The sequence below is a fragment of the Globicephala melas genome, chromosome 5, assembly GCF_963455315.2.
Source record: "Globicephala melas chromosome 5, mGloMel1.2, whole genome shotgun sequence".
NCBI classification, from domain to species: domain Eukaryota; kingdom Metazoa; phylum Chordata; class Mammalia; order Artiodactyla; family Delphinidae; genus Globicephala; species Globicephala melas.
In genome coordinates this window covers 33,452,701-33,467,905 of record NC_083318.1, presented here as the reverse complement: position 1 = coordinate 33,467,905, position 15,205 = coordinate 33,452,701, and the positions used below count along the sequence as shown (strand labels likewise).

Here is a 15,205-nt window from a genome sequence, read left to right as displayed (position 1 = left end):
AACAAAGAAACTTGCCCTTGTAGAGTTTGCATTCTAGCAGAAAGAAGACATGCAAAACAAGAAATAAGCAAATTATATAGGAAACTAGAAGATGAGTGCTTTGGAGAAAAGACAAATTAGAACAGGCAGGGACAGGTTGCAATTTTAAATAGGGTGGTCAAGGTTCGTCTCCTCAAAGAGGTGACATATGAGCAAAGACTGAAGTGAGAAAGGGAGCCATACCGATATCTGGGTCCAGGCAGAAGTAACAGTCAACGGCCCGAGGCAAGGGGCATGCCTGGAGTGTGGGAGAAAGGCACGGAGGCCATGGATTAGAGGAGAGGTATGGGAGACCAGATCACCGGGCTGGGCAGTTATTCCGGGTAGGGCTTGGGAAGAGTGGTGACTTGATTGGACTGATGTTTTAACGTGCATTTTAGGTTAATCACTGAGTGTTTTCATTTGAACACAGTCCTTTTATAATACATTTTACTCTGCAACAACAGAACAATGATGGTTCAAAATGGTTTTCTAAATGATCTCCGCAGTATCGGGCACCACAGGACTGCTAAGTAGTAACCGCCCTCCCTCTCCGGGGGACACGTGCCCCTAAAAGGGCAGCCGTTGCTCTCCTTCTAATGTGCTCAGTGTTGAGCAGGCAGAGATGGAAACAGTCTGCACGTCTCTTCTTCAAAACTCGAAAAAGAAGCCAAGCATTTCTTTCGCTTGGTTACAAAATTTTTTAAAATCTGCCTCTGCCAACTCTGCGGGAGAAGCAAACTCCCGGAGTTTGCCTTTGCTAATTTGTCCAAGTCGTGCTGCGCTTTCACTACATGCAGACACTGCTCAGCTCCAGTCCCACAAACCTCTCTCATCTTGGACTTCGCCCTCCGGTGAAAGCTGCGGCTCGCCCCTTCGGTCACCACCTGCTCTGAAGGAACCCGCGGAGCGCGCACCTCCGCCCCGGGCCCCTTTCCTCCCCGGCTCTGCCTTTCCTGCCGAGCACCCTGCTCTCTCCAGCCCAGGCCAGGCTTGCAACTTTCCTCCCAGCCTGGCGCTCACCCCGCTTGGCTGGTCCCCAAGAGACGCTGCCTTCCCGCGGCGCCCCCGCCCCCCGAGCTTCCCGCAGCCGGGCCGAGCGCCCTCACCCCTCACCCGGGGCCCCGAGAGCGGCTAGTCGGGCGCACGCGCGCCCCCCGCCCCTCCCCGCAGGCGGCGCAGCTTCCCCTGCAGCACCTCCCCTCTCGGGGAGGGAGCCGGAGGGGGCTCGGGACGCCGCGCGCAGACCTGCTCCGGCTGCGCGCCGCGCCGCCCTCCTCCGAGAGTAGCAGCAGTAGCCGCGGCGGCCGCAGGGGTTCCCGGCTGCCGCAGCTCCTCAGGGGAGCCGAGCGCGCCTCCTGCGAGCCCAGCACCCCCAACCTGCTCGCCGCGCGCAGCTGAGCCGCCGCGCGGGACTCGTCGCCCAACATGGATTTCCTCCTGGCGCTGGTGCTCGGGTCCTCGCTCTATCTGCAGGCGGCCGCGGAGTTCGACGGGAGGTGAGTCGGACCCCGGGGCGCCCTCTCCTGCTCGTTGCAGCGCTAATTTCACACCGCCCTGGGGTTCCCCCTCTCTGCTCTCTCTCCAGAAGTTGGGCCACCGCACAGCCTCGGCGGGAGGAGAGCCGTCGAGCCGCCCTCTCTACCAGTGGCTGCCCGAGGCCTGGAGGGCGCGCCCCCTGCGAGTCTGGGAACCCGGCCACGGCTCCCCGGGAGAGGCTGCGCGGCGGCGCGAGCCGCCCATCCACGGCTCGGCAAAGAGGGCTGGGAGAGAGGGGAGGCTCGAGCCGGGCGTCTGGGTTCTGAGGGCGCGGGTTAGCCGCCCCAGAGGAGGTGACGCGCGGGACATCTCTTGGCTGGGAAACTCTCGCTCTTGGTTTAGACAGCTCTGCAGTGGGGAAACTTCTAGGTGGTCGGGGCCAAATCCCGGCTGGGAGCTGTCAGGGCAGCTCACACAAAGGGTGGGGAGAGGAAGCGACTGGGCTTCCAGGGAGGGACCTGTTTGCCTCCCCACTTGGTTTCCTTGGCGGGGGTGGGGAACTTTGCGTGCGTGCGTGTGTCTGTGTGGTGTCTGTGTGTCTGTACGCACACACAGCTCCCGAGACTTAGGGCGAGCCTGACTCCTGCGTGCTCTGACAGGTTCCAACAACCCAAGGCTGTGCTCCGCTCCGCTGTCACTCAGCCTCTCCTCCCGCCTCTGCGCGCGGAGCCCTCTTCCCCATCGCCGGATCGGTTCTCGCGACTGTGTGTGTGCGTGTGTGTGTGTGTGTGTGTGTGTGTCTGTGTGTGTGTAGGGAGGGCGTGCTCGGTTACCCCACCCCGGCGCAATTGCAGACCAGAGTCGCCCCGAAACGAGGCAGGAGCAGCCAGGAGAGTTTTTAACTTGGGTCACACCGCCCTGCAGTCGCCCTCAGGCAACGACCGGCACCCACACTCCCGCCCCCGCGCAGCCGGAAAGACTGCCGCACCTGTTTTTCCTGCAATCTTGGAACGAATCAATTCCACAATTGATTGGTTTTCTTCTACCTGGAAGGAACGGAGGGAAGCCAGTGGAGCGCTGAAGAGAAGAAGCGCAGCCGCTGGTTTACCACCTGGTTGGAGGAAATGGAAAGTTCGTGGTTATTTGTCCTTTGGGCTTGGGGGCATAAGGGGGAGATGAAAGGAAGGGGAATTGAAAAGATTAGGGAGCTAAAAAAAACGTGGGTAGCGGCCAGAGGCTGTTTTATTTTATTAAAGTAATTATTTGCCCACATTCGTGTCTGTTGTGCGTTTCTTTGCACTCATATTTGCAACAAGAAATACATCACATGATTATGTATAAGATTTCCATACAGCCTTAAAAAGATGTCTAAAACAGACAATTAAAATATTGACCCTCTAGGGGGAAAATGTCATTGAGGTAGGTGTGAATCTAAACAACGAACCGATTTACCAAATAAGGTGTCAAAGTGGAATCTGGTAGTAAATCTTATCCTGAAATCGAGTGCTTGCTTTAGTCCTTATTTACATTAGAGAGGACGGTAACACGAATAGTTGATGCAGGAAAGTTTCAAACCACAAGGACACTTGAGATGTTAGCTACACTTTAAACTCTCCTTGGTTTTATTTAGTCTTCTTTCTCAAGTACATTATTTTCTGGGAACTTTTTCTGAAGAAGAGTCATACCTGGAAAAGAGTTCTGTTTCATTTGATTTTGAGAAACCCCCCTTCCTTCTCCTTCCCACATGTACCTGTTATATAAGGCAGAAAAAATTTTTCTTTCTGCTTTGACATGTCTTACTTAATACTTTTCAGTTTACAGTGTATCAGTCAAAACTGACTTTCCTCTCAGGAACAGGTGTGGGCCTTTGAGGAATCTGTTTTATTTCAAGCTTCAGAAACCATCCTATGAGTGGCAGCCTTGAGAATTCTTGGTTTTAGCTGGTGCTCTTTCCTTGTAAGAAAGGCTCTTCCCCTCCCTTTCCCACCCCCCTACTCTTGGGCGGTTGTATCTGCGTTTGTCTGATGTTTGAAATTAGATCATGGCAGAACTATTTCCCTGAAGGTGTGTTATTGTTTTATTTCTTCAGGCATGAAGGAGTTCATAGAAAGTTGTTGGGTGTGATTAAAATTTTTTTCCAAAGTAATAACAAAGAGGAAATTATTTTTAATTTCGAAAGTGTCTTTATTTAATTCGAATCTTTTTGTTTGGTAGGTGGCCCAGGCAAATAGTGTCATCCATTGGCCTGTGTCGTTATGGTGGGAGGATTGACTGCTGCTGGGCCTGGGCCCGCCGGTCCTGGGGACAGTGTCAGCGTGAGTATCACCCCTGGGACTTCAGCTTCCTTTGAGGGCGGGCTGTCCACCATCCGTCATGGCTTCGCTCTGCACATCGGAGGGCTCATTTATGAGCAAGGCTTGGTGGTGTGGTTCTGATGGAATCTGCAGTCCCTGACCTCTTATTCTGCCACTTTCCAACCTGAGCCACCTGTAGGAAGGTGCCAGTTTTGTTATTCACAGAGAGCCACCTAGGACGCTCGTTTTAGCTTTTGTCCCCCATACCTCCAGTTCTTGTTTTCCCATCAGGCTTACTCTTCCCTTTGCTCTGGGCTCTGAGGTGGAAGTAAGATAGTGAGTCTAGACTGTATTTACACTAAATAAACTCTGAACCTTGTAGCACTTATAAATTCCTCACCATGGCTGTTGTATAAACTGGCCTATTTGTAAACCTTTTTTTTTGAAGTGAGATGGTATTGACTGGCTTCTAAATGGACCACCCAGTATAATCCAATAATACCTCTGGAAAAAACCCCATCATCTTTAAGTTCCATGAGTAATCGACATCACGTAATAAGTACCCAATCAGAACACTGATTTTTATTTTACATGATCACAAATGGGTATTTTAATGGTAGAAGTCAGAGCCACATCCCAGAAGTTTGAGAAATTCATTCCCAGCATTTTATCTGGATCTTAACATTTTATCCCACTCTCCCTAACAAAAGAATCCACAAACTACCAAGTAAATTTCCGGCATATCTTTGGAGCACAAGGTTGGCATGTCTGGTTAGATAGTGGGAACTGAGTTGGGTGTCATATATCCCAGTGTTTACTGCTGCTGAGAAAGGGGCTTAGAGAAATAGGGAAGGATAGTTAAGTCTGGAGCTGGAAAGGGAGGAGCCTGCCTTAGAGAAGTGCTGGCAGGATGAGGAATCAGGTAGATCCCAGTTTGGAAAGCTAGGCACTCCCTCAGCTATTTCAGTCTTTGAGAACTGTGCGTGATGTCTGTCCTTAACTTTGTGAAGGAGGGAGAGTGACAGTCCCAGGTTGACCTCTCTGGTTAGGGATGGAAAGGTAAAGGGGACTAAAGTTTGTCCACCTGCTCCCTGCAAGCCACTGGGCCAGACGTTTTGCACAGTTGGGTCATTGCTGCTTTTTATAAAGGCAGATGGTGGTAACTTCAGTTTTCAGTAAACAAAAGAACTAGGTTAAGTTTCTGTGCTCCCACTGGTTGGTCTATTCCCGTTGTTTTTAAGGGAATATGGTCAAAAAAGAAGAATGGTACCTGGTGAAATAAAGTCTTATGCCACAGGGCCAGAGGTATTTGCACAGCTGGAGGGCACAGGTGTGGAATTTGAAGAGCAATCCGGTGTTGATAAGCAAAGGGTGAAGAGAGGATTCTTCTCTTGACCCAATACACACATCTCTCCTGAATAAAAAATAAGTAGTTTCTTTGCAGGAAGGGAGACAGTTTCCTCCTCCTTCACTGCCTTAATTTTCAGGACACTCCCAAAGCAAATGTTGCAGTGCTTTGGGTGTGCACAGGCCGCCAGCCCCACCCAGGACAAGGCTGCCTGGCAGAGTGCCCTGAGCTCAGTGGAGTACACCTTCCATGAAGGCAGCGTGTCAGGGCAGTCGGCAGAAGCACGCGGAGGAGTATATTTGCACTCTGCCAGATGTGCTAAAAGAATTCCGCGGAGAAAACTCGATCTCTTAGAGGTTCATCACCTGTGGAATTCCCCAGAAAGAACCTCTAGGAGCTGTTTTATGTCTCTTTACCTCGGAATTAAATTTTCTCTAATATATACTGGCTTGGCAGTTCTGAATTTGAATGAGTTTAAAGACCTTTGAAAGGTCCAGTGGCTTTACAAAACTTAAACATCCAAGTGATTTCCTAGCGTTCCACTTTCTGCACAGTAGCTTTCCCAGCAGATATGGGACACTATTCTATTATTTTCTATCCCTTCATTTTGATTCTAAAAGACTGCACAGTGGTCAAATATAGTATTGGATAGTACTTATCTTTTCCTTCCTGTTGCTGAATCCGAGGAAGCTACAACATGGCATGAGGTAATTACTGAAATGGTAATAAACGCGTAAGGTGATCCTGCACAGATCACAGTTTACCTTAGATTTGGTGGAAGTTTGAGAGGCAGCATAATGGAGGGAACGTGGACTCTGGAGCTAGATTGCCTGGGTTTAAATTAGTTCCACCTCTTATTAGCTGTGTGACCTTGATCAGGTTATTCAGTCCCTCTGTGCTTCATTTTCCTCGTCACTAAAATGGATCTAAAATAGTACAATACCTCCTAGGACCACAACACGGCTTAAGTAAGTTATGATTTGTAAAGCACGTGAAACTACTGGCACAGAATAAACACTGTTATGTGTGTTTGGTGAAATTAAAGAAATATAAAGGACTACTGCTACTGACAGTGTTCTGGGATGGGACATACCCATGCTATCAGATTCTTTGTTCTTTAGGCATGATATATGCATTTTTGCATTTATACTGCTGAAATAAAAAAATGGTTCCAAGGTTCTGTGTTGCAATAAAACAAAATGCCTTAAACTAAAAAGGGCCAGAGGGATCTTTACCATTAATATTACAGATGGCAGAGTTGTAAAAATGAGTTCACAGATGGATGCTGCCTTGTCTGTGTTTTATTTTTGCAGAACCTCAGATGGTCCAAAAGTCTCTTGCCAGTTCAGAGATCCCCCTGTCTTTGTTTTGCTGTAAACAGGTAGAGGAATGTGGTCACCTCAGAGTGGGAAGAAAGAATGGCGGCAAAACGAGGCTTGTCGGGGACAAATGGAAAAGTCCTGATTAATTTTTAAAGAAACCTTTTGTGAAATTAAAACCTTTGTCACTATATTTATTCAAGGAAAGTACCTTGCTATTCTTTAACAGTTACATCTGGTAATGGATTACCTATAAAAACTCCAAACAGCTTCTGGGAAATCTAATGTGAAAAATGTTTTTGCCTTCCTGACCCTTAGATAATCTCAGAGTTCTCTTTCCCATGAGGAGCATTCTCTCTTCCTTAGCAAAAGTGCCCTGGTTCTCGTTTTTCTGAATGATTCACTTTGGAATTTTCCTTCAAATCAGCACAGCAAAGCAAAAGGAAACTGTTCCCACCTGCATGTAGAAGCTCCCAATTTATCCCTTAGAAGATGTGTAAGTTGGGGGAGACCATACCCTCATCGTACTGTTTGTCAGGTCTCACACCCTAGAGCACTGACCCTTGGGTGAGTGTTTACCTCCGTTTGGTTGAGCATATGTGAGACATATTGACTCAATATTGTGTGAGTCGAGTATATGTATTTACACAAAACATGCTGCGTTTCATTTTCACTTGCTGCCCCCCTTTCCATAGACTTGTTGGGAGAGGACAATGGACATGGCAGGGGGCTTGCGTTGCCCAGCCTCTCTCCTGCCTCACCAAGTCCACCCGCAAAGCCGTGTTCAACCAGACTTCCCGCCCTTCCCTCTGGGACTGAGGAAGGAAGGACCAGAGCTGCTACCCAAACAGGCACAGGAGCTGTCCTTCTGCCTCCCGCCTGTGCCACCCAATATTCCCGCCCCACTGGGGAAAGCATGACCTATTCCAGACATAGGCAGGTTATGTTTTCATTGTTCTTTTAGAGATCATACCCGTACCTTCTTTCTATCCTTTGATTCTTTGTTCTGTGTTCTTGACTTATAAACAGATCTCTACATGTTGAGAATTCAGAATTGGGTTTTCCAGTTAATTGTCTTGGGCTTTACCTTTATTGACTATTGATATGGCTCTTGATTGTAAACGGGAAATTTCTTAATATGTTTATAACACACCGATGCTTCCATATTTACAGCACACAGCGCCTTAATCACTTAGATTATCACAAAATACTTGTTTCTTGCTCTGTAGTTATTCTATTTAACTTCCTTAACTTTTCCATCTTGTTAATGGCACATTTCATTTTAATTATTTTAACAATTTCTCTACTCAAGTGGAGATCTCTGTAATAAAGGTTTCTCAGGGTTTGTATATCTGATTTTAAAAAGCCATGTATTCCGTGGAAACAGTTCTTAACTAAAAGCACTAAACAATTAGGGACAGCTGAGTGGAGCCCTGACTTTTGTACCTGATTAGCCATTTAACATTTCTCAGCTGCAGTTTTCTTATTTTACAAGTGGATTTCTAAGGTGCCCTGCAGCTCTAAACCCCATCTGAGAACTTCCTTAATATTGAAAAGGGTATATAGGATCTAGATATTGCATTTCTGTATGGTTGTCTTTCTGTTTACTTTACTTGGACAGTTGGCTCTATATGTGGCTATAACAGTAGTGTTTCTGTTGAAAGCACTTTGTAAAGGTATGAAGAAAAACTCAAAATACAACTAGTTCTAGGTTTCAACAAAGCTGTTCAGTTCCTGAGTTCTTTGGCTGTCATTGAGCAATTTGTGGTTTTTGAAAGAATTTATATAAATTAGGATGGTTTTGTATCATTTTTCCTTAAGACCAGGCAAAATGCAGGTGTTTTGTTATGTTTCTTTGGAGATTTTGTTGAGAAGTGAAACCTACTCCCAGAGTTTGCTTTGCTTTATTAGTTCTAAACCTCATTTTCTCCTCCCTCCTCTCTGAAGTTAGTAAAGGCTACAACTGTACAATTGCCATGTAAAGTGAAAATTCTGGATTTTTATCAGCGCTAGATAAACTTACAGGTTAGTGCAACTTAAGGGCTGAGAAACAGTAATTCATTCTGAAACTGTTTTGGAGTTGTCAAATAATTTCACTTGGATAATGTATCTTATGGCTAATGATCGTGGACCACTAGAAAGAATGATGAACAAAGCATTAAATTATTTATTTCTGTATTTCAAATGAAATGGTTATTAGTTTAAGCAGAGAATTTTGATTTGGTAAGTGAAACATTTAAGTGTTCACTTCATATTTCATTCCTTATTCATATCTGGGTTCAGAAATCAGCCTCTTAAAAGAAACATGATTTTTACATTTTTGCTCCCTATGTCGGTCATTGATTTCCTGTCCCTAGTCACAAAAGTATATAGATTACACCCTTCTTTGATTTTTTGGATTTTGAGTACTTTCTTTAAAATAGTTAAGAGTAAACAAGAAATATTGGAAGTGACTTTTTAAAAAAATTTTTTAAAATTTATTTTATTTATTTTTGGCTGCATTGGTTCTTCGTTGCTGTGCACAGGCTTTCTCTAGTTGCAGGGGGTGAGGGATACTCTTCATTGCAGTGTGCGGGCTTCTCATTGTGAGGGTTTCTCTTTGTTGCAGAGTACGGGCTCTAGGCACACAGGCTTCAGTAGTTGTGGCACTCGGGCTCAGTAGTTGTGTCTTGCGGGCTCTAGAGCACAGGCTCAGTAGTTGGGGCACACGGGCTTAGTTGCTCCGTGGCATGTGGGATCTTCCCAGACCAGGGCTCAAACCCGTGTCCCCTGCATTGGCAGGCGGATTCTTAACCACTGTGCCACCAAGGAAGTCCCTGGAAGTGACTTTGAAGGCCACACATAGTGTTCCCCTACTGTTACTAGTGAGTGCCTTTCCATTAGTAGTGAACAACCATGGCAACCTCCACTGGCCATGAATCAACATTTTATAGATGAAGCAGGTTTTTATATCCATACAACTGTACACGCTCCAGGAGTAACTGGGAATCTCAAGGCAGGTTGTGCTGCTCAGAGCCGTGTTGAAGATTGCCAGCAGGTCCCAGGCCAGCTTAATGGAGCTGAGCACGCTTCACTGTCTTAATGTTTATCAGCTTCCTCCTCTAATTTTGGGGTGAGAATGCAAAATCTCATGTTTTATTTTTTGAGGTAGGAATAAATGCAAAGCAGTGGACAATCTTATAACTACTTTCAGCGCTAAACCTGAATCTCCAAATCCTTAGCAAGTCCGTTTTTTGATTAAGATTATCCAACCACCACTTTCCATGAAAAGGTTAAGAACAGCATGTACTTTGGGTGACTTCAAGTGGTCTTGGAATGCAGATTCCAAACTAGAATCAGTGTTGAAGAAGTTTGACCTTTTTCCATAGGTAGTTTTGGAGTATGTGTCGTCTTGAAAGTTAAGGTTCACAGAAATTACCTTGTTCCTTCATTCTTTCCCCGCATTAGTACTGATCTTTATATCATACTGTTGAGAGCTACTAATTTCCTTAGATCCCCTCATAAATTAATCTGGGAAGGTCTTAACCTTTACAGACTAGAAAATTTTAGCACTTCTCAGCCTGGGAGGTCAGGTCAAATCAAGGGAAGCCCTTCAGTGGGCTTCAGCTGCTCCGTCTGCCCTCACATACCTGCCACAAGGAGATGCTACCTGAAAGCGCACGTGCGCGTACACCTGGTCCTGAGGAGCCGCTTCCAGCCCAGAAACAGCACTTTGCTACTGGGAAACTTTTTGATAAGCTTTGGAAAATGTAGGTGTGCTTCCCCCACCCCTTTCTGTAGCAATGGTAATGGTGGTTTTCATCCGTAGAATTCATGTTATATGCATTTTCTTTTTTTTTTAATCTTTATTGGAGTATAATTGCTTTACAATGGTGTGTTAGTTTCTGCTTTATAACAAAGTGAATCAGTTATACATATACCTATGTTCCCATATCTCTTCCCTCTTGCATCTCCCCGCATTTTCAGTCAGTTGAATCAATTGCTTGCTTTTAAAGCGAATCCAGAGATGCTGAGTGATTCCTTGCAGTTTCCTTCAGTGAGTAATGGAAGATATTCATCACAGGGGCTGCGCCTTCATCACGGGGGAGATGAAAGGGAACGAGAGAAGGGTTATAATGGTCTAATCCTCATCACTCCTCCCCTCTCCCACCACCATAACAGATACTTTTGCCCCTTTCCCACCGATTTTGTGCAGGTTTAAAAATTTTTCCCATCAGCCTTTTTTTTTTTGCGGTATGCGGGCCTCTCACTGTTGTGGCCTCTCCCGTTGCGGAGCACAGGCTCCGGACGCGTAGGCTCAGCGGCCATGGCTCACGGGCCCAGCCGCTCCGCCGCATGTGGGATCCTCCCGGACCGGGGCACGAACCCGCGTCCCCTGCATCAGCAGGCGGACTCCCAACCACTGCGCCACCAGGGAAGCCCCTGACTCATTCTTTTAAATATGGGTGTATCATATCTCTTTTAAATAGGGATGTACCATAATTAATTTTAAATTAATTAATTAAAAAATCCCCTATTTATGTACATTTAGGTGGTTTTCAATGTTTTGTTTTTACAAAATATGCTGTAGTGAATATCTTTACACATTCATCATCACTGTTATATACATACAGATATGGGAGAGATAGTCATCCTATTTTTATGTAAGTACAGTTGTTGAAGAGCTCTCATTTTATTTTTATAAGTTTTCTTATATGAAATATGTAACTTAAAGGTGATTAAATCACGGATAATACAGAGTGGAAACCTTCCATTCAGTCATTTTCTATTTTTGATTCCTTAGAAGATACCTTAAAAGACGAATAGAATGGACTTACTTCTATGTTTTTATGCCCTACCTTGTGTGGGAAAGGATGTGAAGTGGCTTCCAGGAATGAATGCAGTAAAATAGGAAGATAGAATTAACAATCGCTAGAGGAAGAAAAAAGGATAGAATAAAAGATAAGATGTTGGGAGGCGAGTTAATAAGCGCAGATATGTAAGCCATAGGATTTAAATTAATGTTTCATAATTTATCTCTTAGTTGCTGCTAGCCAAAGGAAAAAGGGAAGTTTCATTGCTTATATAATTCATGTTGTTTGTTGGGGAAAAATCAAGCCAGTTATTTGGGGAAATTATGGCTTTTCCCACATATAGTACTGAAAAAAGACTTTCATGTGGTCTTCAGAGAGTGGGGTTGAATGATGGAGTGGAAGGGGCTACAGCAACGTGTTTATCATGAAGCAAGTGGTGGTTTTGTAAAGCTGTTCATAGAAGAGCCTCCAACCTAAGAAGAGACCCTTACTCTAGAACTGCAGTTCATAGAAAACTATTTTACAAGCAGCTTCAGAAACGTTATACATACTTAGCTTTCTGATGACTCAGCTTGATTCAGCCCAGAATATCTAGCAGTGATGGGTGAACTGTATAGTACAGGGCTTTGGGTGGACAATTCCAGGTTAGACAAAAGACAGTGTCAAGTTAGGATCTCTGACAGTGTCAAGTTTGCTGTAATATTAATTAAAAGCTAGTCCATATATTTTTTCTTTTCTTTTTTTTTTTCAGCCCATGTATTTTAAAAATCAGTCAGCAGTTGATGGAATTGGTACCCAGAGGCATTGGGAATGGAATACAGATAGGTGTCTCCTAGGATCCAGTATTAGGAGGCTCTGCAAAGAAATCAGTGGGAGAATTTTTTGTATCAATTTTGTATGAGTTATTATTTTTGTATTCATTGAATATCAGTATGAAAAGTCATTACCATTTTGTATGTACTTACTCATTTTCATGCAAATTATAACTTGGGGTAAGAGGTGAGGCACAAACATGGCTTCCAGGCATCATTTATCCTACTTAACGCTGTTACTTGGAGTAAGGGCCAGTGAGCCCAGGAACAACAAAATCTTTGACCAGTGCTCATTTCCCCAAAGCTCCTGATTGTTATAGGTGTGCAAAGGAGCCCAAATGACCTTAGTTTTTTTTTTTTTTTTTTTTTTTTGCGGTACACGGGCCTCTCACTGTTGTGGCCTCTCCCGTTGAGGAGCACAGGCTCCAGATGCGCAGGCTCAGCGGCCATGGCTCACGGGCCCAGCCACTCCGTGGCGTGTGGGATCTTCCTGGACCGGGGCACGAACCCGTGTTCTCTGCATCGGCAGGCGGACTCTCAACCACTGCGCCACCAGGGAAGCCCAGACCCTTAGTTTTTATTTTTTTATTTTTTTTAATTTATTTTTGGCTGTGTTGGGTCTTCGTTTCTGTGCGAGGGCTTTCTCTAGTTGCGGTGAGCGGGGGCCACTCTTCATCGCGGTGCGCGGGCCTCTCACTGTCGCGGCCTCTCTTGTTGCGGAGCACAGGCTCCAGACGCGCAGGCTCAGTAGCTGTGGCTCACGGGCCCAATCGCTCCGCGGCATGTGGGATCTTCCCAGACCAGGGCTCGAACCCATGTCCCCTGCATTGGCAGGCAGATTCTCAACCACTGCGCCACCAGGGAAGCCCCCAGACCCTTAGTTTTTATTCTAGTTCATCTGGATCTCATGGAGGGCTGCTTTAAATAAGCCACTGGGGCCTGAATAGACTCAAAGCAGAGTCTCATGTCACCGTCCAGACACAAACTTAACTTGTTTTCACTGGAGTATGAGGAAAGGTTAATCCTCATGCACTCCTGAAGCTCCATTGGCAATGGAACCTGAAACTCTGGGATACATATGCCCTAGGAGAATCTCTCTCTCAAAAAAAAGAAAAAAAAAAAGAAAGAGAAAGGCTCAACAGGATGTGTCTGGAGAGGGCCCCAGTAAGTGCCCCATCTCCTTGGGAGAAACAGAGAAAGGGACTTTGAATGCCTTTCCCCAGAGATCAGCACCAACCAAGGATCTAACCTGTCCAAGAATTGTCACCCTATATCAACCTGGAGGGGAGCCAAGGAGTTTACATCGCCAGGGCCAAGATCTTACATTTCTTTGTGAGAATAAATAAATGATCAGTTCTCAAGTATAATAGAATGTAGCCAAGATAATTTCGCTTGAAAAAATTTCAAAGTAATATCAATCGCTGACCGTAGAAAAATACTGTAGCATAGGCCTAATGTGATTGACAGTGCATCCCTGGGAATCTACCAGAGAAAATTGGTTTCAAAATGTATATCTAGTTACTTAAAAATCATCAGTGTGTTACAAGGTATAGAGTTCAGTTAAGTAATATCAAATATAAAGAAATTTATATTTGTGCATTTTAAATTATATTTAGTGCATTTTAATGCACTAAAGCTTCATTTTCCAATTTCATCACGAAATTACTACTAGTGCCTAGTTGAGATAATTATGGTCATAATATAAATACTAATAAAATTCCTAATAAAGCCAGCATAAAAGAGTACGTTACAGCCTAGATGTGATAATGTATTATTATGTATGGTAAAATAGTATAGATATCCATGTGTTATTACATATTCTTTCATAGATAGTCTCAAGAATTTTAGTTTTAACTTAGCCTGATGAAACGCTGTTAAGTCAATTTGTTATTCTTACGTCTGATAGAAGGAAAAAGAGATATGAATAATCAAATTGGTTTCGTAGCTTTACAATATAGTAGTTGATTTTGTAGAAGAAACAGTTTTTCTCCAAATTATACTTAATTAGAAGCCCTCATTTTCTGCCGTATATTAACCAAAGGCTGGAGACAGCCTTGGTAGGTGTTAGATGCTGGGGAAAGCCAACCTGAGACTAAGAATCTGCTGTAGGTGATTTGCATGAGGATAGTCTAGAATCAAATACATTTTAAAACTGAACACTTCATTTAGTTAGTATCTCTTTAATGGTCCTGTAGATTAATGCTATAAATTCTCCAAAACTGACATTGTTTTCCTATTATAACATCGTCAGATCACAAGGTTAAGGTTGTCTTTTGTAAATATTACTGACTTATTCTGAACTTTTAGGAACTATGTCATCACAGTTTAAATTTGTGCTAACGTACACAAAAGAAGAAACTATTAGACATTTCTGGATTTATGCTTACTTTGCCAAAAACAGTGTTGTTTTTCAAAAATCTCTAGCCTTGTTTTTATAGATCAGAGTTTTCAAACTCAGTTTCTATGAAAGATCCCTAAATGGTCAAAGGTGTGTGTTTTTAGCACAGAGACTAACTCCTTGGATAGATTTTCCGAACATAAGCTTCCTGCCACCCAAAATATTTTTCTAAAGCCTTTGTTACCTCCTATTTTATTTTAATGTTGATTTTGTAGGTACTTGGTAACTGTCTGCCAAGGGCTTTCATGCCAACAAATAGCAAATAATAGAAAAACACAAATTGCAGCTCATGCTTAAGTGTGTGTTTTTTTTTTAAATGTACGTGGATGTTTAGAGTTGATTTTGTATTATATAACTTACTGTGGCAATAGTTTCTACTGGGTAAATTGTCCCAAGCTCATTTGATTATGTAAATATTTCGTGGTGTTTCATATAGATAATGGTGGTTTCAATTTCTTTTGTCCCTTGGATTGAGTTTTTAAATCAAAACTCAATTGAGTTTTTACTGATGAATTAAAAGGTTCATTGCATCTTGGTGTCTATGTATGGCCAAAAATTAGGATATTCCCCTGTATAGTTTATTTCCTAATTAAGGCAGAATTGTGTTTTTTTGAAACAGGTAAATTGGGGGAGAAAATATAAAATTATGAAGAAATGATTTGTAGATTTGTTAAGTTTTCTGTTCTCTGATCTTGTGTTGAGGTCTGATGAATGCTATAGCTTTAATGCGTATAAAGCAGTAGA

General features: G+C 43.9%; 1 protein-coding gene across 2 annotated transcripts in view; it reads left to right on the top strand.

Moving 5' to 3' along the window:
• Positions 1-1,243: 1,243 nt before the first annotated feature.
• NPNT (nephronectin) overlaps positions 1,244-15,205 on the top strand; it is a 75,920-nt gene continuing 61,958 nt past the window's right edge. For both annotated transcript variants that reach the window (XM_030864133.2, XM_030864131.2), the window contains exons 1-2: positions 1,244-1,517; positions 3,712-3,812. In XM_030864133.2, the coding sequence (XP_030719993.1) occupies positions 1,447-1,517; positions 3,712-3,812 (172 nt within the window). In that variant the 5' untranslated portion in view covers positions 1,244-1,446. The remainder of the gene's footprint in view (positions 1,518-3,711; positions 3,813-15,205) is intronic.